We start from the raw sequence: 22,500 nt of genomic DNA on the forward strand, positions 1-22,500 counted from the left end.
AAAATAAAAATCCCAGCGGTGAATAAATACCACCAAAATAAAGCTTTATCTGTCTCAAAACAATGATAAAAAATTAATTTGGGTACAGTGTTGCATGACCGCGCAATTATCATTCAAAGTGTGATAGCGCTGAAAGCTGAAAATTGCCCTGGTCAGGAAGGGGGTAAAAGTGTCCGGTCTGGAAGTGGTTAAGCTTAGTTAGGAATAACCAAAACTTCCACTTTAACACTTGCAACTGTTCAACACGTCTATTTTCATGTCTTCACTTCTTTATGGCAAAAACTGCACTGAAGGAGACCCCAGGAAAGCAGAAATATAAGCAGATTAAATGTAAGCTTTAAACAATGGCAAAAATAAAAAAGAAAGACTGAATTTACCAATTCCTGCGTATGCCCAAATGAGACTGGTTCTTTTTAATACATATGGCTACTGCTTAGGTCAACAACCCCTCCCCAGGATTCCCAGTAGGATACTCACACTGGCTCCTCTGTCTTCTTCGTGGCACTGACCAGTTCCTGCTCCTTCAGCTTATCTACAGCCTGAGCATGTTTTTCAATCTCGTTGAAGCTTTTTCCACTCACTTTCTGAGCCCCCAAGCCTGCTTTCTTGGCACCCAGCTGCAACATGAACAATAATAATTAGTAAAAGGTTCTGAGCTGTAGTATTATAAAAAGCATCCCTGAGAAATAATCAATCAGTGGAGATATTAATGTTAGACAGACAGACACACACACGTATTGGAACGCCTCTCAAAATCATTGGATTCAGGTGTTCCAATCACCCCCATGGCCACAGGTGTATAAAATCAAGCACCTAGGCATGCAGACTGCTTGTACAAACATTTGTGAAAGAATGGGTTGCTCTCAAGAGCTCAGTGAATTCAAGCGTGGTACCGTGATAGGTTGCCACCTGTGCAATAAGTCCATCCGTGAAATTTCCTTGCTACTAAATATTCCACTGTCAACTGTTAGTGTTATAACAAAGTGGAAGCAACTGGGAACAACAGCAACTCAGCCATGAAGTGGTAGGTCATGTAAGATAACAGAGCGGGGTCATCGCATGCAAAAGCGCACAGTGAGTAGAAGTTGGCAACTGTCTGCAGAGTCAATAGCTAAAGACCTCCAAACTTTGTGTGGCCTTCAGATTAGCACAAAAGTGCGCAGAAAGCTTCATGGAATGGGTTTCCATGGCTGAGCAGCTGCATCCAAGCCTTACATCTCCAAGTGCAATGCAAAGCATCAGATGTAGTGGTGTAACGCAAGTCGCCTCTGGACTGTAGAGCAGTGGAGATGTGTGCTCTGGAATGACGAATCACACTTGTGTCTGGCAATCCGATGGATGTGTCTGGGTTTGCCTACTGCCAGGAGAATGGTACTTGCTTGACAGCATTGTGCCAAGTGCAAAGTTTGGAGGAGGTGGATTATGGTGTGGGGTTGTTTTTCCAGGGATTGGGCTTGGCGCCTTAGTTCCAGTGAAGGGAACTCTTAAGGTATCAGTATACCAAGACATTTTGGACAATTTCATGCTCCCAACTTTGTGGGAACAGTTTGGGGATGGCCCCTTCCTGTTCCAACATGATTGCGCACCAGTCCATAAAGCGAAGTCCATAAAGATACAGATGAGCGAATTTGGGGTGGAAGAACTTGACTGGTCTGCATCAACCCAATGGGATGAATTTGAGCAGAGACTGTAAGCCAGGCCTTCTCATCTGACATCAGTGCCTGACATCACAAATGCGCTTCTGGAAGAATAGTCAAACATTCCCATAGACACACTCCTAAACCTTGTGTATTAATTACTATCTATCTAGTAATATTTCAGCATACTAGAAATGAAAAAAAAAAAATAAAGTCAGTAGCTACAAATACTGTAGCTGCCGACCTTTAATTATAGGACACTTAACTGCCCAGAATCTAGTGCTGTCATCTGGTTCTCCTGTCGTTGGGACCCTGGGGCCGGCATTTTTTCTTTGAAAAGCCAGTTGTGACTGCTTGAGGCTCCACAGCCAGCTTCTGCTGAGTTACACTTGGTGAATGGCCCTGCAGCCTTCTGGAACCTGTGCCATGTCCCATAAAGCTGCGGGCGAAGGGAGGGGATGCGAACCTCTGCTTGAATCACCTATGCGACCTTAGGCAGAAGTGGGAGCAGGTACCTGTCAAAACCAGGTACCCGCTCCCCCCTAAAAAATTAGGTGTCAAAAGTTAAAGAGGAGGGGGAGGGGTTAAGGCGGAAGGAGAAGACATGTGGAATATCCCCTTTTGGGTGAAGTTTCGTTTTAAGTGGATAGCGGTCCAGAGTGCTGGAGAATTTTTTGTGTATGCTTGTGTAAATAAGAACAAATGGTCAATGTGCCTTTATTACTGTAGAACAAATTGGTTACTTTACAAAATCATTTTGGTGTTGAATTTGTAAACCAGCTTTTTTCTACACTTAGTCTAGGTTCACACCTATGCAGTTTGCGTTTGATCCATTCCTGCAGTGGTATTTGCAGTACGTTTTTCATTTTAAGGGGTTTTTTTTTGCATTTTGCGGTTTTTCTCCTTAACTTGTTGCTAGGCAGATTAAAACGTAAATTGCATCAAAAACACATCGCAAAACACATCATGCTTTTCTTCAGCGTCTCCATTGAAGTCTGTTGAACCAAAAACGCAATGTTTTGCGATTAAAAAAAAAACAAAAACCCTAACCCTTTCCAAAAAACGGGTGAAAATGCGGAGTTGTGAACCTGTCCCAAAGGAAATCATGTTAAATAGACTGCTGTGCATTTCTGCAAAACACAATGGAAAACACATAGATGTGAACCTAGACTAAAGAAGTGCTGCAACCATGTGTTCCTATTATTCTATATAATGAGATTGTACAGACTACAGTCCATGACGATGGCACTGTGTTTCGGCGTACAGGTGCAATATTCCACAAGAGAGTTTAGTTACTGCCATTTAAAAAACTAGGGCACGTAAGTAGGTATTTCTTGCATCTTTAGAGGAATTCCAGTAAAAAAAAATTTGCTAAGATTGCTACTTATCCCATACTGCTCAGATTTCATCCTGACAGTCTCAACGTACATGAGACCAACTGGCATGTTCTTGTTGCCACGAGATATTGCTACCCAGTACAATGAGGCCAAGGAAATTATAGAAACTAAGCAGGAAGGATTAGCGAGCAACAGGCCATTCTTGAGCTTTCTAGCATTTACCCACTTGCCCTCTGGAAGATTTACTCCCCTTCATGACCAGGCCATTTTTTGCTATATAGCTTTGCGCTACTTTAATTGACAATTACGTGGCCATGCAACGCTGTACAGACATTAAATTTATGCTGTATGCGGGGGAGGGGCACAAGCATGGCTCTCTATGGCTGTATGAGTTAGGAGCCAACATGCCTGCCAAGCAATGGTGCTCACCTGAACCCTCCATCTGTTCTACCGTGAAGAAGCCTGGGCTTGGGGGAGTCCTGTGTGGCCAGTGGATTGGGGGGGATCGAGAGAGACGTATCGCAGTGGAAGACCCGGAGGCGGCAGCTTGTCAATAGGCTGAGAGGGACCCGGCGGAGAACTGGGAGGATCCACGTGACTGGTCAGGTGACCGGACAGGGAAGCCTGAGAGCCAAGTACCAGAGATAGGAGGACAGAGTCTCTCCACTCCTCACCCTAACGGGCCCCCGGCTTGCCCTCCTCTACAGTGTGGCTGATTTCTTGTGGGGATGCAGAGTGAGGAGTGGTGACAGCGACATATGGTACAAGAGGGTTGCTTTGCAAAGCCAGCCACGAGACACGAAGCGGAGACCTGAGGCAGAGACTACCAGGCCTGAGAGCCCCCAAACACCAAAAGGAGAGCGTGTGAGACCCAGGAAGAAAACAAAGAACAACAGACGGCCAGCCAGCAGAAGCAGCACATAGGAGTGGGTGAGTTGCCGCAGGAGGTGGTAAATCCCCAAACTTGAATACCTGTATGCTACTCTGGAGGCTGGGAGATACAAAGGATATAATATCAGTGTTCCTGGGGTCTCAGAGGTGGATGGGACAGTGTATTTAGGACTTTATCTGAAAAGTAAATCCCACAAGTACAATAAAAAAGTACATGCCTTGCACGATAAAAGCCCAGAGGAACAAGCCCTAAAAAGTCATGGAGAGGTAAACTGTACCGGAGGTCAAGTAAGACTATCTTTTGAGGTATCGGATAGAAATCAGTTGAAAGAAACCTCAAAGTCAGAAAGTGAACGGGGAAAAAGAAATATGCAGGAGTAAGAAGCAAGGCTACAAATTCCCCCAAAAGCGGAAATAGCCGATATGTTTGCAAAACTAGAAAACTCCATAAAAAGTGAAATGGCGGTTTTACAACGTGAAATGGGACAAATCCTGTCACGAGTTGAGGAAACGGAAGGAAAATTGGAGAAACAAGCACAAGTAATCAATAAATTAGAAGAGCAAGTGGAGGAAATGAGAAGAGAACAGAGATTGTTAACCTATAAATTAGAAGATCAGGAAAACCAAGACAGAAGGAATAACTTAACGATCAGAGGTTTACCAGAAATGTCTCAAGGAAAAAATCTACGGGACATTATGAGAACATTGTTTAATCCAATAATGGGAAGGAGAGAGACTGAGCAATTGAAAATATAAACCGTGCATAGGATAAGAAGATCCCAACAAGTTACATCAGATACCCCCCTAGGGATGTAATACTAAGGTTCCACCACTATGAAGATAAAGAAATCATTTGGAAGAAGCTATGAGGGATTTCAGATATAAAGTATGGAGAAACAAAGTTGCAAATTTTTGCAGACATAGCAGAGGAGACACTTGCTAGAAGAAGATCTTTGAAACCATTGCTAGATGAGATGGAGAATAAAAATATTCGTTATAATTTGGGATTCCCGGCATGCTTGATCAGGTGGAAGGACAGGAAATCGGCAACACTGAGATTCCCAGAAGGCTTAAATGACTTTTGTGAAAAATTAGAGTTACAGACTTTAGTGGATGGTCCGCAGGGGGGAAAGAGAATATAAGATTAGAAGAGGAGAGATGACAAAGAGTCTCTAAAAAGCGACAGATGGGGGGGAAAGAGCGGAAATAGGGAAGGTCTGCTTGCTCCAAAATTTGCTTACTTTTACCCCCGCAAAGGATACATAGAGGAAAACAGATAAAATGGGAAGGAATATGACTAATCTTATGACAAACAAACGTAAAAGGACTGAACACTCCAACAAAAAAGACATAAGGTTTTAAAGGGAAATATACCAATGATCTATTGAAGTAGTGTTTCTTCAAGAGACACAGATATCCCAGGATTCAAATGTTAAACTATATAGTCTAAATATCTACCAACCTGGTACTATGCGGACTCACCAATAAGATGGGCAAAAAGGAGTGCCAACAGGTTTTGGAAAAAATATAAAAAATTTACTTTGGAGGAAAAGCTGGTAGGTCCAGCAGGCTGCTATTTTAAAGAGGAAACTTGCAGAGAAAAGAGTGTACATTAGCAAAATATTTATTGCCCTAATAAAAACCCGATAGTATATCTGGAAGGAATATTGGAAAAACTTATAGACTTTAAAAAGGGGTAGTGTGATTGTGGCAGGCAATTTAAATTTTTGCATGGACCTCATCGTGCGCTCGGAGAGAGGGAGACAGAAGTCTAAAGAATATTTTAAAACGTTGCATCAATGTCAGCTGATGGATGCCTGGAGGGCTGAACACCCAAGAGAAAGACTATACCTTCTTCTCTGTGGCACACAGGATGTATTCAAGACTGGATATGTTGATTGAACAGACTCTTGGAGTCTTTGGTGAAAACAAAACATAGATGTAATGTGTATCGGACCATGTCCCTATCACAATGAGACTACAGTTTGGAATGGAACAGAATAAAATAAATACGAGACGATTAAAAAGACCATTTTACAAAACCCAGAAGCGGAAATAAGAGTAAAGCAGGAAATAGAACAATATTTTAAGTTAAACGAGTCCGGGGAGGTTTCTATTGCCACTGTATGGGAAGCACATAAAGCTTATATTAGGGGTATACTGATTGCAATAGGAGCAGAGATAAAGAAAAACGGGGGAAAAAAATTAGGGTATTAATGGAAGAATTATATCAGCTGGAACAATTACATAAAAAGAAAATAAACATAGAACTACATCAAGAGATAATATTAAAAAAAGAGAGGAGTTAAAGGACTTTATGGAACAAGAAACAAGGAAAATTTTTAATGGGGGTTTCCAAGAAAAGATAATCGGTGGGGGAATAAACCGGGGAAATATCTAATGAAGAAATTGAAGGAAAAGAAATCAAGGAACTTTATAGATAAAATTAAAAAGGAAACTGTCTATTCAACCACCAATATCGCTAATACATTTCAGAGATACTATAGCGGTCTATATGGAGCAGAAGGTAAGAACCAGAAGGAATCAGAAGAAGAGAGAAGAGGCAGATTTATTTGAAACAGGCCGATTTACCTAGATTGGATAAAGCCAGATTAACAGCTTTAGATAGCTTAATATCAATGGAAAAATTCAACTTAGCACTAAAGAGTACAGCTGTAGGTAAGCGCTCCGGACCTGATGGATTCACTTTGGGATATTATAAGAAGTTTAAAGAATATCTAGTCCCTAAACTGTGCATATATATGAATGCATTGGGAGAGGAGACAACGATAAGGGAGGAATCGCTACAGGCACATATCACAGTAATACCAAAGGAGGGGAAAGATTGGTCACAGTGTACCAGCTATAGACCTATATCTTTGTTGAATGCTGATACAAAATTGTATGCGAAGGTACTACCAACAAGGATGAAAGAGTTGATGTCTGGTTGAATACACTTTGAGCAAGTGGAATTTATCCTGGGAAGAGAGGGAAAGGATAATGGCCTAAGAGCATTGCTTATCCTGCAAAAGAATGGAAGAGGAGAGGTACTGGGAATCATTTTATCGGTTAATGCTGAAAAGGCCTTCGATAGATTGGGGATTTATGGTAGACACGCTGAGAACATTAGGAATTGGGCCTAGAACGATGCAGTGGATAAAAGAGTTATATAGGATCCCTCAGCTGAAGTGAAGGTAAATGAATCACTATCAAAATTTTTTAGGATGTATAATGGAACCAGACAGGGTTGTCCACTATCCCTGTTGCTATTTGTGATTTCCTTGGAACCGCTATTAGCAACCGTTAGAAACAGCAAAGGAATGTGGATAGGAGACGTTGAACATAAAGTGGCAGCACATGCAGACGATATGCTGTTCTATTTTGCAAACCCCAGACTAACATTACCAAACTTAATGAGAAAATTTAAAGAATACGGAGAGTTATCAAACCTGAAAATTAATTCCTTGAAAATTGAGATTTTAAATATAAATGTCCCAAAGGCTGAGAAGCAAATCTTGCAAAAAGAATTCTCCTTTACATGGAGAGAAAAAGAACTAAATTATTTGGGAATAAAATTAACATTGCCTGATTTTATAGATTTTTTTTTTCATAGGCTAATTATAACCTGCATAATAAATGAGATAAATTATGAATTGAGGAAAACCTCCATGGGAAAGCGGACTTGGATAGGTCGGATAAATATTATTAAAGATGATTATATGGGGTGATGGGGAAAGATAATTAAATATGGATTTTCTGCATTGCATGATGTTTGATACAAAGTGGATTTGTATTATAAAAATTAATAAAGATATAATTAAAAGAAAAAAAAAAAATGAGTATTTTTTTTTATAAATGAAAAAAGACCAAAATTAAAACAATATATATTTTTTTGCTATAAAACATATCCAATAGAAATTTTTTTTTTTTAAACATTTCTTCATAAATTTAGACCAAAAAATGTATTCTTCTACATGTCTTTGGTTAAAAAAAAAAAAAATCTCAATAACTGTATATTAATTGGTTTGCATGAAATTTAAAGTGTCTATAAATGGCGGCCTAATCAGCTACTTATAGTGGGACTTCAATAGTACGGTGGCATTCTGACACCGGGAGGGAACTAGCTGCCACTGACATCTCCAGTGACACTAATACAGTGCTAATGACACTGGGCAGGAAGGGGTGAAAAACCCACTTGCTGACTGCCCTGTAGTCGTTTTACTGCTACAGGGCGGCCACTGTGCACAAACTCATGTGTATGTATATATATATATATATATATATATATATATATATATACACACACACACATATATATATATATATATATATATATATATATATATATATATATATATATATATATATATATACACACACACACACACACACACACACACACACACACATATATATATATATATATATATATATACATATACACACACACACACATTATTTCGGAATTCCAGGTGGGGGGGGGGCATGTGTGCCATCCTACCTGCGCTGCCATTGGCTCCTGTAGGTATCAATCACTGGGTCCTGGCTAGCGATTAATGGCCCGGACCGGTGGCTGGTGGAGCAGCTGACAGGAGAGAGATCCTAGTGTACACACAGATCTCTCTCCTGTCAGCAAGGACCTGCTGGTTTTTATCTCTCTGCAAACAGATAAAAGCCAGCACATCACCTAGTAAAACAACACAGTCCCTAACAACACAGTTAACCCTTTGATCGCCCCAGATGTCAATTAACATGAACCTGTACTTTGTCCATGCAATTCATTTTGATGAAATCACCCCATAAGCTGCTTATGCTTACCATTCTTTCTTTCCTCCGTAGCGCTGCCTTGTAGGAATAAATAGAAGAAGCCCTGTCTAAGCACACAGTTGAAACTTGGAGCTTACGCAGGGCTCAAGACTCCATCTATCTCCCACCCACTTCATGTGATCGTACTGGAAGCCTTAGTGGCCACTTTCCTAGGATCAGCCCTAGTGAGTAAGATGTATGCTGCCCCATACCCACAAATAACATGTATATCACTTTGATTTTCTTGGCGAAAGGAGCGCTGAGGGAGCAAAGAGAAATATAAAAACAGTTGCAGAGGTCAACTTTGGCCTTGTATAAGCAAATAACAGTTTCACTGTAAACCTATTAAAGCTCAGTTCAAGATCTTATAACTTAAAGCCTAACTCTAGATTTATTTTTTCTTGAAATAGTTTTTCAGGTCAAGCCGGCCCAAACAAACAATTTCCTTTACTAATAGATATGCCTCAATAAAAAGGCTTCCTCTGATTTGCTGAGGTGGAGATTGTGTCATCTGCCCAGTGGTGTATTTAGATTTTGTGCTACCCTAGGCAATACAAACATTTTGCACCCCCCCAATGAGAGCGCGAGAGTCAATAAGTGTGTGTATGTATATATTATTTTCTCTCTCTCCCCTTCTTTCTCTGGAGGGGGGGGGGGCGGGGGAGTTGTGTGCAGTGCCATACGATCGGTCAGTGTAGGAGGGAGGCAGGGAGATCCCACAGGACACAGCACAGCCCACCTCCTCCGGGCTCTTTCATCTCCGCCACTTCTCTTCTCCCTGCCTCAGGCTGTCCCCTGGTGCTGGCTTGTCTGGTGCTGGCTTGTCAGCTGCTGGAGGGAGGTACAAGAACATCGCTCTGCAACTGCCCTCCCCCACATCGATCCTCCTGCTGCCCGGGCCACTGCAAGAGTACCAAAGGTACCCCTCTGATGGCGGTCCTGCATGGCTCTGTCCTTCGCTGCTCAAAAGGTCCCTTCCCTAGGCAATCTCTCCGTTTGCTTTGCGATAGATATGTCCCTGTATCTGCCCACCTCTCCACTTCAGCCAAATTACAGCAAGTCATTTGTTCAAAAAATATAAGGCTTTCTGAGAATGGCTGAGCAGAACTCGTGGCAATTAGAATTTTGTTCCAGCAGCAGACAGGAAGTCCCCTTACAGCTCCCAGAACACATCGCTGCATACTGTATGAAGTAGACACCCCATACAGTTTATATGACAGCAGAAGCATCTATAAGTAAAAGGAAATAGTTTGTAAGGCCAGCAGTTTGGCATGCCTCCACTGAGTCAGAACTAGAGCTCTCCAATCAGCAGGGAACATGAGCTTTGATGATTCCAGGGCTCTAGCTGTGTTTCAGCAGGAAGTGGGGTTTCAGGCTACTGCAGAGAGACCGGTACTCTAACACAGGGTGTACGTTCAAGTAGATGTATATCCTACATGACGAACTGTGTATCCAAAAACTGAAATTGTTATTTTATTTAAATACATTTTTTCATTTGTCCACTTGACGCTTTTTACCCATGGCATGGAGGCCACATATATCGTAACGTGGCTTTACTTGTCTTTGTGTATTAAATTTGAAAACCTAATAAAACATTTTTGGAAAAAAATGTTTTTCAGCTTATCCTTTGGATGATCATCCCACCCCTCACTGCCACCAAGCCATCCCAAACAATCCTTCATCTTGAGAGACAGCTGGGTACCAAAACCCAGAAGCCCACTCCTGCTCAGTAGAACACTTCCATTGCAAAAAAATGAGCGTTATGCACACAAACACACAATACCCAATTTTTTTGTAAAACAAAAAAGATATTGTTGCGTCTACTAAATTGATAACCAAAACCTATTTAGACTCAAAATTGCGCATGCCGTCCAAATCACTTTTACTGAACAGCCGATCACAAGCTAAAAAAAAAAAAAAAAAAAAAAAAAAAAAGGGGAACACAGAGTCCGTGGCTACAGCCATGAGCTTGTTATAAGCACTTGCACAAAGGATGTACATACACATACTGCAGTCAGAGTGCTTAAACGGGCAGCACACACTGCATCCTTCCACCTAGGGATGCCTCTCTTTTTCTTCTTTGTTACTTCTCAGCGCTGCTGAACTCCTGCAGCCACTTTCTGTCTACATGTACAACCACTATCGGTTTACAATGGCTGCAAGGCATTTCTCAGGACAGGCTTCCCAATGGTGACAAAACGTGGACCATGCCAGGGCAATGTGCTTCAGCATGACTGCTTGCGGTGTCTATTGTGGGACCATGTGACAGGGTGACTACTCAGAAGCAATTAAGAGACAAGTATGGTGCACTCTCACCCTGCTACAGGAAGTACCTGAACAAGCTTTTGTCCATTTTGTACAATTTTCCCCTGTATTTTCTCTTAACACTAAGAGTCTAAAATTGGTCCTAGCTTATGTATGAACGTGAGTGGAGGACCTTAGATTGTACACTCCTTGAGGGTTAGGGACTGATGTGAGTGTATAATACATATGTAAAGCGCTATACAAGTACCTGTAATAAACAAATGAAATAGGGCAATATAATCATCAGCTCCATCTACTGGCCAAAATGAGTTATTTTCTGACTGGTATTGCAGAAAAAAAAAAATATTGCATTTTGGCCACTAGATGAAGCAGATGGTACCACAGGCAGTCATTGTATTTGTGATAACATAGGGAAAATCTGAGCAGCCTGGATGCATGTTTGTGACATTTGTCCAACAAATGTTTTATTACTAGACCCCCTAAGTTTGAGAAAACATCATAACACGGCTTACCCCTTTCTTGGCTGGGCCAGGCTTCTTCTTAATTAGCGAGGAACTGACTTCTGTAAGGTAATATTTACAGATTATTTAGGTACATAAGCACAGACAGCAAAGCCTTGATAAAGCCATACAACTTGGCAGGCATGAATTACATATAGATTTTATGCTCAAATTTCAAACATCGCAGAGGATATGAGCGATTGCCATTGTGTAGCACAGCAATAGTGTATGGAGTATGCTTTGCTCCATGCACTCAAATCATGGGACTTGCTTTGCAGCAGCACCCATCCAAATGCACAGTGTCAGAAAATGTATCTACTTGTGTGAATCTGTACTATGTGCTAGCTGTGTTCCTGAAAGGGTTTTTTTTTTTAACAAATACATAAGGGCTCTTAACATTAAATGGTTAAAGTGTATTAAACAAGAATATATAAACAATTCTTGTGTGTGTGGTCTGTGTCCCACTAAGGAGACTTTCCTCCTTCCGGTTCCGGAAACGCAACAGGAAGTGAGATGAAATCTCTACAAGTGCAGGGAAAATGCCTCTTAGGCAGTTTTCACCAGGAAACTTGTACCCGATTCAAATAAAAGCGTTAAGGTGGTTCTTATTCTTCCCTACTGTATATTAACAAAACAAAAATGGCCCTGGTCTTGGTTTATGTTTTTGGTAAATAAACATGTAATCCTTAGGTGTTCCCCATACATTTCAGGCTTAGGCTAGGTTCACACTAGCCCACATGCTGTAGGATAGTTGTGGGTATCGATGAGATTCCTGCACCTGCAGACGCATCACGTTTCTCTTGGGAGACGTGGGGGTAGGGTGACATTCATTTTGAATGGCACCCCCACGCATCTCGAACTGCATGAAAACTGGATGGGCAAAAAGAATATACATTTTCATGCACTTTTTCCTTGTGTAAAAAGCGGGCATAGCATCCCATTCAAATGAATGGGTTGCCTTGCGGCCTGCACTAGTGTGAACCAAACCTTCGTGGTACTTTAAATTCTGACTGAGTAGGTGTTTTATGCAGAAGCTCTTGCATTGTATAAATGGGTGTGCAGGATAAATCAGGAGACTATAGCAGCTAGGAACAGGATTTGGATCACCTGTCAGAGGTGTGCTTCCTGCAGATACTAAATTCACTGAATCAGCTGCAACATGGAAGATAAGAAAAAACAAAAAGGACATATTTATAGCAGTACTACAAAACAAACTATACTTTATAGGGAAGGGTCGTACTGATAAACTTACATGTCAAAGTTGCAAGGGTTATTAAAAAAAAAAAAAAAAAAAACCCACAACACACACACGAAAAGTACCACTTAAAATGGAACATCAGGCAAAATGCTGCAGTCTGTCACTACCATTTACATAGCATTTGTTTCTTTCTACTTCTCTCATAACAGTGCATAACCTGTTCATTATTTTTTACATTACCTGTGACAGGGTGACAATGCTGCTCATTCCTGTAGAAATCACCTTATTACCTCAAGTAATAAGCAAACAACACACACACAAAGCTGGCAGTTATGAAGCACGCCAAGCAGTGTATTAGGATTTACTTAATCCCTTGTAACTGTCATTTTGTAAATGCAGGAAGTGGGGAAAAAATAAGAGATCTACGGAAAAGATCATCAGGTAATTAAACTATAGTGCGGGGGGGGGGGTCTCAAAAAAAAAAAAAAACTACTGACAGACTGTATCAAGTACGTAATTTTTGACTCTACACATTACACTTTAAAGCAGAACTAATGTCCTAGATAGTTACCCTTAGTGCAAAGGTCCTTTAACAGCATCCACTCCCTGGCATCTGGTGTTACTAAAGGCAATTGTTTGTTATTTACATTAATAAACATGTTATACTCACCAGCTCTGTGCAATGGTATTGCAGAGTGGACCAGAACCTCCTCTTCTGGGGTCCCCCACAGGCAATCTTGGCTCCTCCTTTTCTCCATGTGCCCCCATAGCAAGCTGCTTGCTATCAGGGCACAGGCGTGTGCTCGCTCCCAAGCTGTGTGCATCTATGGAGCTGCGCTCCATAGAAACATGCAGTGGGGCTGGGCCCTGTCCCTGCTTCCTTCTCACAGAATTTGATTAACAGCAGCAGGAACTGCGCGAGGCGAGGAAAGGTAGAGGAGAGGAGAGAGAAGAGAAAAGAGAAGAGATCAAGCCATGCACAGCACTGGATCAATTGAGGACTCAGGTAAGTACATAGAAGGATGAGGGAGGACAGCAAAAATGTAAAACATTTACCTTAATGCAGTGGATGCATCAAAAGTATATAAAAAAAAAAAAATATATGTTTTGCCTATAGAACCACTTTAATTGGCCTGTTCAGGATTATGTTTGCACACAGCCAGAATGTACAGCTCAGTGTACATTCTAAGAGACTGCAAGCAGCCAGGTTAAGTTTATGCTATGGCAGAAGAGACACTATGGGGTTTATTTACTAAAGCTGGAGAGTCCAAAATCAGACTCCCTTCTGCATAGAAACCAATCAGCTTCTAACCTCAGCTTGTTCAATGAAGCTTTGGCAATGAAACCTGGAAGCTGATTGGTTTCTATGCAGAAGGGAGTCTGATTTTGGACTCTCCAGCTTTAGTAAATAAACCCCTATATGTCTCTTCTGCATTAAAACAGTCTACCCGCTTAAAAAAAAAAAAAAAAAAGTTCTACTTTAATTTTTCCAGGATATAGGTACCTTATGCCATTTGTTTTTGTTTGGTAGTTCCAACAGTGAAATGTTCTCAGCATCCTTGTAGGATGTGCTCCTGATGACATCATATGTCGAAACATGCAGGGCAGGACTTGATAGCGCTACACTTGTTCTCTGAGAAGGAATTGCTTTTTGCTGGGATTTTATAAAGTGCCATACACATGGTTTTTATGCAAGTGCAATTTTAAGCGTTTTTAAATATGGCGTTACGCTATGGAAGTTTCCCTTTGATGTTTTTACAGTGGTGGAGGGAGTGCTGTGGAGGATCTGGAGTTTTGTCACAAATGATTGATCTGCAGGGGTTTCCACTATGGCGTCTGTCACCAGAGTACAGAGGTGTCAAGACCACACAGATGGCCAACTTTCCTGCAGGAGAGCACTGCAACATCTCATATGATATTTGACCTACCATTCCAGGTGGTCAATTACCTGTGGTGAGTGGGGCTCTGGAGGGGGGGGGGGGGGGGGGGGGGGGGAGAAGCACTACGCACAGAGAATTGTTATGGATAAGATTTATTACTGTAGCACTTAATTATCACACAGGATGGGGGTTACTTTGGGATTTTTTTCAATTGTATTGTAACTTTTATATAATTGCACATTATTGGGACACACACACACACACACACACACACTTTTATACAATTTCACTGTATACACACAGTTTATGGCATTGTATATGCGCTATTTTTAGCACTATTGTCCTTTAAGCACCTTGTATTTTCTTATTGGTTTATTTAGGATTTAGTTACTGGGGAGGAATGATATAATTGCCAGCCCACGGAGCATTATAGCACATGCACATTTGTGGGGACTCCGTGTAGTAGGGAGTTCATTCATTTATTAATTATTTAAAGTAGTTTTTGGAAGAGGCAGCGCAGTAATTTTTATGTTTGCACTCAAACATTTGTTCACCGGTACACATTTGGGATTTTGCTAGCAGCAGCCAGTCTAATTGATTAGTCCTCTGCACAGGTTATACTCCCACACCTATAATTTTTTTGCTATCAAACTAAAGCCCTATCTATCCCCCCAAAAAATATGTATGATACCTTACTACAAATGAGAAAGGTATAATGCACAGAACCAAAAAATTGTAAAAACGTTCAGTGACTCAAATGGTTAAAGATATAAAACATGGGGAGCTATGCATAAATTGTGAGGTTGTGTGGTCATATGTGTGTTTTGTTTCTTTTTTTTCTTTTTTAGCACCTAAATACATTTGACTCAAAAGTTGCTTTGTTAGGACTATTCCTTTGTTAACATTTTTACAGAATTCCCCACAACTACATATATGACGGTCTAGATACTGCTACCTTTATAACCTTGCCAACAAAGTAGTCTGATGTAACAGAGGGACACTGCAACAGATATACATCTGATGGAAACTGTGCACAAAAGATGCCATATAACACAATACTAGGTGCATATCTGCAAGTGTAATGAAAATGTAACTAATCTGTTACCTAAAGCTGCTTTTGGGGACATACTCAGACAATCCACATTCGGCCCCATCTCCAGATCACCTGAAACTAAAGAACACAAACATTACAAATCAACATTAATGGATTTAAATATAAAAAGAAGAGTAGAAAAGTAGGAGGTGTGATCGGGACTTACATAGGCCACTCAAGTTCCTCCACACCAAAGTGGTCAAACCATGACTGTATGAGCCTTCCCCAAATTGTTACCACATAGTCAGAGGTGCACAACTGTCTAAAAACATCTTTTTATACTATAACTTGAACAGGACTCTTCAATGGAAACACCTGAACCCAATAGTTTTTGGTGGGGTGTCCACATACATTGGCCATGTAGTAGAATTGTTTAACTACTTTGTAAACGTTAACTGAAACTGATGCTGTTCAGATGGGCATTCAAAAACTAAAACACTGACTGAAATTTGGCCAGTCTAGCAGTTTGGCTGAAGGATAAAATGAACAGTGTTTAGCTCTGCTGTAAACTGGCCAAAACGTACCTTTCCTTCAACTAACCACATCCTTTGCCAGCATCTTCTCCTGGGTGCCATTCTTCAATCATCTTCATTGCCGAGGGCAGGATGATGTCACTCCTGCACATGTCAATCACCCCAGCACACAGGGACTGTGCTGGAGAGGTTACATGCTGCAGAATGCTGCAAGCAGTCAGGTAGGTTTATTTATTGCAGGAGAGACATGAAAATGTCTCTTGTGCAAAAAAAGAGCTTGTCTGTTCAGTGTATAACAGTAGAACTTTAGTTCCACTTAAGGGTTAACAAACCAAAATTTGAATGATTACGGCTAAGTGGTATTTTACAGTACAGGTATACTTCATGCTGATAGCTGGAAATCTGGGTTTGCGGTGTAATTTCCTAGTGCAGGTTAAGAAAATGACATACTTCTAATGCTGAATACCAGAAAAACAGCCCAGTTATCCCTGTAATCATACCTTCTTTGCCATCAGTGATAGTTTGTGGAGGACTCAGTAAAGCAGGTTCTGATGTCATGGGTGTCTGTGTCCAGTCTGTATCACTTGTGTCACTGACCTGCTGTTAGAAATTTAGAATTTGTATTTAATCTGAGTTTATTGAACATTTTAAAACAAATTACAAAGATATTGTGAAATATAAAATCAGTATCTTATACTTATACACTCTATAATTCCCTGTGAAATAACACTAAAAAAGTCCCACTTTCACCCTTAAAAGCATAAATCAATTAAAATAAATCTTTTCATAGTCCACCGCTACATCCGGTTTTTCAGGCAACGCCCAACGTCACGTCCCTTGACGCGTTTTGTCACTTCCTTGACTTCCTCATAAGGGGTGTCCCTTATGAGGAAGTCAAGGAAGTTTGAGGTACACTGCAATTATTGGAATCATATGGTGAATTTATTCAGAAATTGGAGAAAGATTTTTGGACTTTATTTGGGGTTTTGTTTCACATATTTTGATGGACACTGAAAAGGTTTATTTTAATTAAAATACACAGATAACAGATGTTCAATAAAAAAAACATCAACAAAATTAGAAATACAGGGAAAAAAAAAAAAAAAAAAAAAAAAAAAAAAAAAAGGAGCACGATCGAGGGGTAAGGAGAAAAAATATAAAAAGCAAATCCAATAAACATTAAAGAAAAACCAGGGACTCCGGGTCATTTTTTTTTTTTTTATACCAAAACAGGTTCGTACTTACCTGCTCTGTGCACAGAGCAGCCCCAAACGTCTTCTTCTCGGGTCCCCCACCTACGCTCCTGGCTTCTCCTCTCTGTCCAGTACCCCCATAGGAAGCTACTACCTATGGGGGGCACTTGTGCATGCTCTTTCCCGAACCCTGCTGGCTGCCTCTATTGACCCAGACAGTGGGACTCGGCTCTGCCCCCTGCTCCCCCATTACTGGCTGTGATTGACAGCAGCAGGAGCCATGGCTACCAGCGCCCCAACAAAGCCTGTGATACCCGAAATGGAGGGAAGAGAAGAACTGCAGATGTGCACATCCCTGGATCAAATGAGGGCTCAGAAAGAGAAAGGGGGAGGGCGCAGGGGGGGGGGGGTTGAGGGGGAATGCGGAAGCCTAAACATGGATTAGGCTTTATAGCTACTTAAGTCTCCAACAATTTTTATAGAAGTTCTTAATATCTACAAAATGTTGCTCAAATGTGTCTGCTATCCCATGTGTTTTTTTTTCGTTTTTAGTAGAATGCAGTTTCTTGGGGGGAACATTGCATGTTAATGTATCTTTCTGCATTTTAGAAATAGATGAGCGCGTAAAATAATTTTTTAGAAGTAAAAAAAAAAGAAAAAACAAAAAAAAAATGCACGACACACACACCCTGTAAAACCCAGTACTTTACAATCCCAGATGATATCTCCCCCTTTATCAATACCTCTGAGTGTGCAGAAAAGAAATCTTCATCCTTCTGTTGCGGTGAGAGTGGTGGGGCCCCGCAGCCATCTATCCACAGCTGCAATTAATGGGAAAAACCATCAGATTAGACAAAGCACTAGAAGTGGACAATGCAAGGTAGCCATATAGTACCTGACAAAGCAAAAGGTAGGACAAAGGACAAGAGAGAACAGCTGGTACTTCAGGGCTTCAGGGTTGAAATACTTGGTTTACTATAGTACTGTAAATAAGGACCTGAATAGCATGTGAAGAGTCACTCTCAGTCAACATTGACTATTTTGAGTCCTTATGCTGCTAACATTAGTAAATAGATAGTAAAGTATATCATATTTAGATGTTAACATTTTTTTTAAATTTCCTTAGTTATTTCCGAGTTTCCCTGCCTAAGCAAATGTCATCCCCAGCAGTCTTCAAGAGGGGAGGATGGGTTTTCTCAGCTAAGCACGCTCTCCTGCCTGCATGCCTGGGTTAAGGACAGATGGATTCCAAGAATTAAATGTTACATTAATCATCTGCCCTTACTCAAGATGGACACAGCCAGAAATGCTAGGAGGTGTTTTTCTAAGCGATTTCTCAGCAAAATAAAGCATGAAGACATGAATGGGTGGGGGAGTTTGCTTTGAATATTAAAATATATATATATATATATATATATATATATATTATAATAAAGAGGGGGAATGGGGTGGAGGATGAGATTATCATTCCCTCTGTCTTGCTGTATGATGATCCTAATATCTGTAGGCAGTCAAATATTTTGAACCTGACTGAGACCTGAACCTGAGGTATGCCTGCTCACAAGCTGAGGGGATTCAGTGCACGTGCAGGAAAGGCATGGTTCTCAGCCAAATCCAAAATACTTGTAAGGAAAACTTTCAGCATGCCTGCATATGCATGGAATCATATGCTCCTCCTTAAGGCCATACACGCCTGAGACGCCACGCCACCGGATCAAGGAGGTCCGGTGGCCCCCATAACTATCCAGCTGGCCAGTTTTTTTAAATGGTTTATGAACGGTTTTGCTGCATGCTTTGTCTTCATTTCATTGGCGATAGCCTCCATTTGCTTTTATGTATGTTCATCACTTTTAACCATTAAAAAAAGAATTTATATTTTGACCTACTACACTATGGCCACTATTCTCTGCTCCACATCGAGCATTTAACCCCCCAGGACCATATGGTGACCACCCTGAGGCCCAGAGGAGAGTGACTCATATAAGCTGAACCCCATCACAGCTTCCACCAGTAGTGAAGATCTCTCGAGGCGCCAGTATTGTGGGACAGCCTGTCCAGTGTGAACTGCACCTTCCACAGGATAAGAGGGGACCTCTGGCTATTAATATTGCGCATCTGGTGAGTGCACATTTCTTATATTTCCTACATGGTTTTGACGAGTGCCTCACTGGGAGTAACAAAGTCACCATTTCATCTATTTTTCATTTACCGGACATTGTTCCTATGGACTTCTTACTGTCTATTTGAGGGTGTGGCCAGTCTCTGATATAGCACACACACACACATATATGTATATCTCTATCTACCTACCTTGTGATATTTATTGAGGACTATTTATATTTTATATTTTTTATCGTTAGCGCTGCACTTTTTTCACTTTACAAAAATGTAAATGCATTTTATGTGATAGACCAACACAAAGTGGCACATAATTGTGAAGTGGAACGAAAATGATAAATGGTTTTCAAAATTTGTTACAAATAAATATATGAAAAAAGTGTGGTGTGCATTTGTATTCAGCCCCCTTTACTCTGATACTCCTAACTTAAATCTAGAGGAACCAATTGCCTTCAGAAGTCACCTAAATTAATAAGTAGTCCACCTGTGTGTAATTTAATCTCAGTATAAATACAGCTGTTCTGTGAAGCCTTCAGAGGTTTGTTAGAGAACAATAGTGAACAAACCGCATCATGCAGGCCAAAGAACACACCAGACAGGTCAGAGATAAAGTTGTGAAGTTTAAAGCAGGGTTAGGTTATAAAAAAAATCCCAAGCTTTGAACATCTCAGGGAGCATTGTTCAATTCATCATACGAAAACGGAAAGAGTTTGGCACAACTGCAAACCTACCAAGACATGGCCGTCCATCTAAACTGACAGGCCGGGCAAGGACAGCATTAATCAGAGAAGCAGCCAAGAGGCCCATGGAAACTCTGGAGGAGTTGCAGAGATCCACAACTCATGTGGGAGAATCTGTTCACAGGACAACTACTAGTTGTGCACTCCACAAATCTGGCCTTTATGAAAGAGTGGCAAAAAGAAAGCCATTGTTGAAAGAAAGCCATAAGAAGTCCCGTTTGCATGAAGCCATGTGGGGGACACAGCAAACGTGGAAGAAGGTAATCTGGTCAGATGAGGCCAAGCTTGAACTTTTTGGCCTAAATGCAAAAACACTATGTGTGGCGGAAAACTATCACTGCACATCACCCTGAACACACCATCCCCACTGTGAAGCATGGTGGTGGCAGCATCATGTTGTGGGGAAGTTTTTCTTCAGCAGGGACAGGGAAGCTGGTCAGAGTTGATGGGAAGATGGATGGAGCCAAATACAGGGCAATCTTAGAAGAAAACCTATTAGAGTCTGCAAAAGACTTGAGACTGGGGCAGAGGTTGACCTTCCAGCAGGACAACGATCCTAAACATACAGCCAGAGCTACAATGGAATGTTTTAGATCAAAGCATATTCATGTGTCAGAATGGCCCAGTCAAAGTCCAGACCTAAATCCAATTGAGAATCTGTGGCGAGACTTGAAAATTGCTGTTCACAGACGCTCTCCATCCAATCTGACAGAGCTTGAGCTATTTTGCAAAGAAGAATGGGCAAAAATGTCCCTCTATAGATGTGCAAAGCTAGTAGAGACATACCCAAAAAAACTTGCAGCTGGAATTGCAGTGAAAAGTGGTTCTACAAAGTATTGACCCAGGGGGGTGAATACAAATGCACGGCACACTTTTCAGATATTTATTTGTAACAAATGTTGCAACCATTTATCATTCTCCTTCCACTTCACAATTATGTTCCCCTTTGTGTTGGTCTATCACATAAAATCCCAATAAAATACATTAACGTTTTTGGCTATAACATGAAAAAATTTGGAAAATTTCAAGGGGTATGAATACTTTTTCGAGGCACTGTAACGCAATATATTAAGGAGAATTTCCAATGTCTTATAATCAATGTCTTTAGATTGGCACATGAAGTGTCACGTATATCTATCTTTTAATTACTTTATATGTATATATGAATTTATTTTTTCATTTATTAGGAGGAGATTGATGGTCCAGGTTTTTTCCCAGCTATCTACGGGTTAAAGAGTTATCCTGCCATTTTGCAGGATTAATGTCCCTTAGAGCAGCCAGCAATGTATTTCATTTGAGATATTCTTTAGCGACCCCACTATCTTTATATTAAAAGCAGTGGGAAGGGCAGTGCTGGCAGACGTGAAAATGGGGGACACGTCCCTGAAACCTGTCATTGCCATGGCAACCCAGTAGCTTAATGGGGGAGTGACCCATCAGTCTTTGCACACTGACAGCCTTCTGTGAGGTCCATGGATGACCGCGCACCAGCTGGGAGTAAGCATTCCGACTTTCCCTGGTCTGCCTGCACTGTCTGCAGAAGGAGAGAGAGGCGCTGTTACAATATGATGTTTCTCTGGCCTGGTTCCTAGTATACGGTGTAGGATTGTTACAGGTGCATACCTATCAAGCAAATGTGAGTGCATATATGTTGTGATTTAATGTCTTTCAGTATAATAAAAGTGTTTATTGAGCTAGTTTTTTTTTTCTCTTCCAGGTCACCCCCACCCAAACCTCCCTCTTTCCCTTTAGAGCACGTCCAAGCATTTTTTTTTTCTTTTTTACCCCCTGTCAAATAAGAGTCAATGGCTCAGTTTCTATTGGCAGTGCTACATATTCTAAGAGCTTTTCCCCTACACACAGTGTGTGCATGCAGGCTCTTGGGAGTCCAGGCAGCAGCACTGTTTTGCTGGGAAAAAAAAAAAAAATAATGTATGCACGTGTAGAGTGACAGAGCGCATTGGGAAATAGGGGGGGTGGTAATACTGTAGTCCAGTAGACAGGGCAGACAAAGACGGTTAAGATTTTGGTGCAGCAGATGCACTGTTTTCCTAGCTCAAACAGAACATTAGGATTTCCTGCAGATCAACAGATATTTTTCTGTACTTGAGGCATTTATTGGGAAGCAAAAACATGGGAAAATGTATTTCATCGATGAACTGAATATGTTTTATTGTGTCCTGTAATACACTTTCTACACATTCTACTGGTCTTCCATATGACTTACTTCAGTGCCATGTTTCCTTGTTGCTTGTGATGCTAGTGTTTTAATTTTCTCCCTGTACAGGTTTGCCGCTCGACTGTTGTATTTTGCGTTTGAGTCGTTTGTGGTGCAGCCATGTTGCCGAAAGAAGACAGTCTACAATGAA

General features: G+C 41.0%; 1 protein-coding gene across 2 annotated transcripts in view; it reads right to left on the reverse strand.

Annotated features, from left to right (window-relative positions):
• Window positions 1–22,500, reverse strand: part of ARFGAP3 (ARF GTPase activating protein 3) — a 92,699-nt gene that overhangs the window by 41,574 nt on the left and 28,625 nt on the right. Inside the window, exons 4-10 of one of the 2 annotated variants that reach the window (XM_089671732.1) lie at window positions 22,359–22,490; window positions 18,017–18,094; window positions 16,581–16,680; window positions 15,620–15,685; window positions 12,544–12,588; window positions 11,449–11,498; window positions 478–617 (exon numbers count right to left, since the gene is read on the reverse strand). In XM_089671732.1, the coding sequence (XP_089527858.1) occupies window positions 478–617; window positions 11,449–11,498; window positions 12,544–12,588; window positions 15,620–15,685; window positions 16,581–16,680; window positions 18,017–18,094; window positions 22,359–22,490 (611 nt within the window). The remainder of the gene's footprint in view (window positions 1–477; window positions 618–11,448; window positions 11,499–12,543; window positions 12,589–15,619; window positions 15,686–16,580; window positions 16,681–18,016; window positions 18,095–22,358; window positions 22,491–22,500) is intronic. The other variant, XM_089671733.1, reaches the window with a different exon arrangement.

The sequence above is a fragment of the Staurois parvus genome, unplaced genomic scaffold, assembly GCF_062004578.1.
Source record: "Staurois parvus isolate SC_StPar_1 unplaced genomic scaffold, SC_StPar_1.0 ptg000114l, whole genome shotgun sequence".
Classification (NCBI taxonomy): Eukaryota; Metazoa; Chordata; class Amphibia; order Anura; family Ranidae; genus Staurois; species Staurois parvus.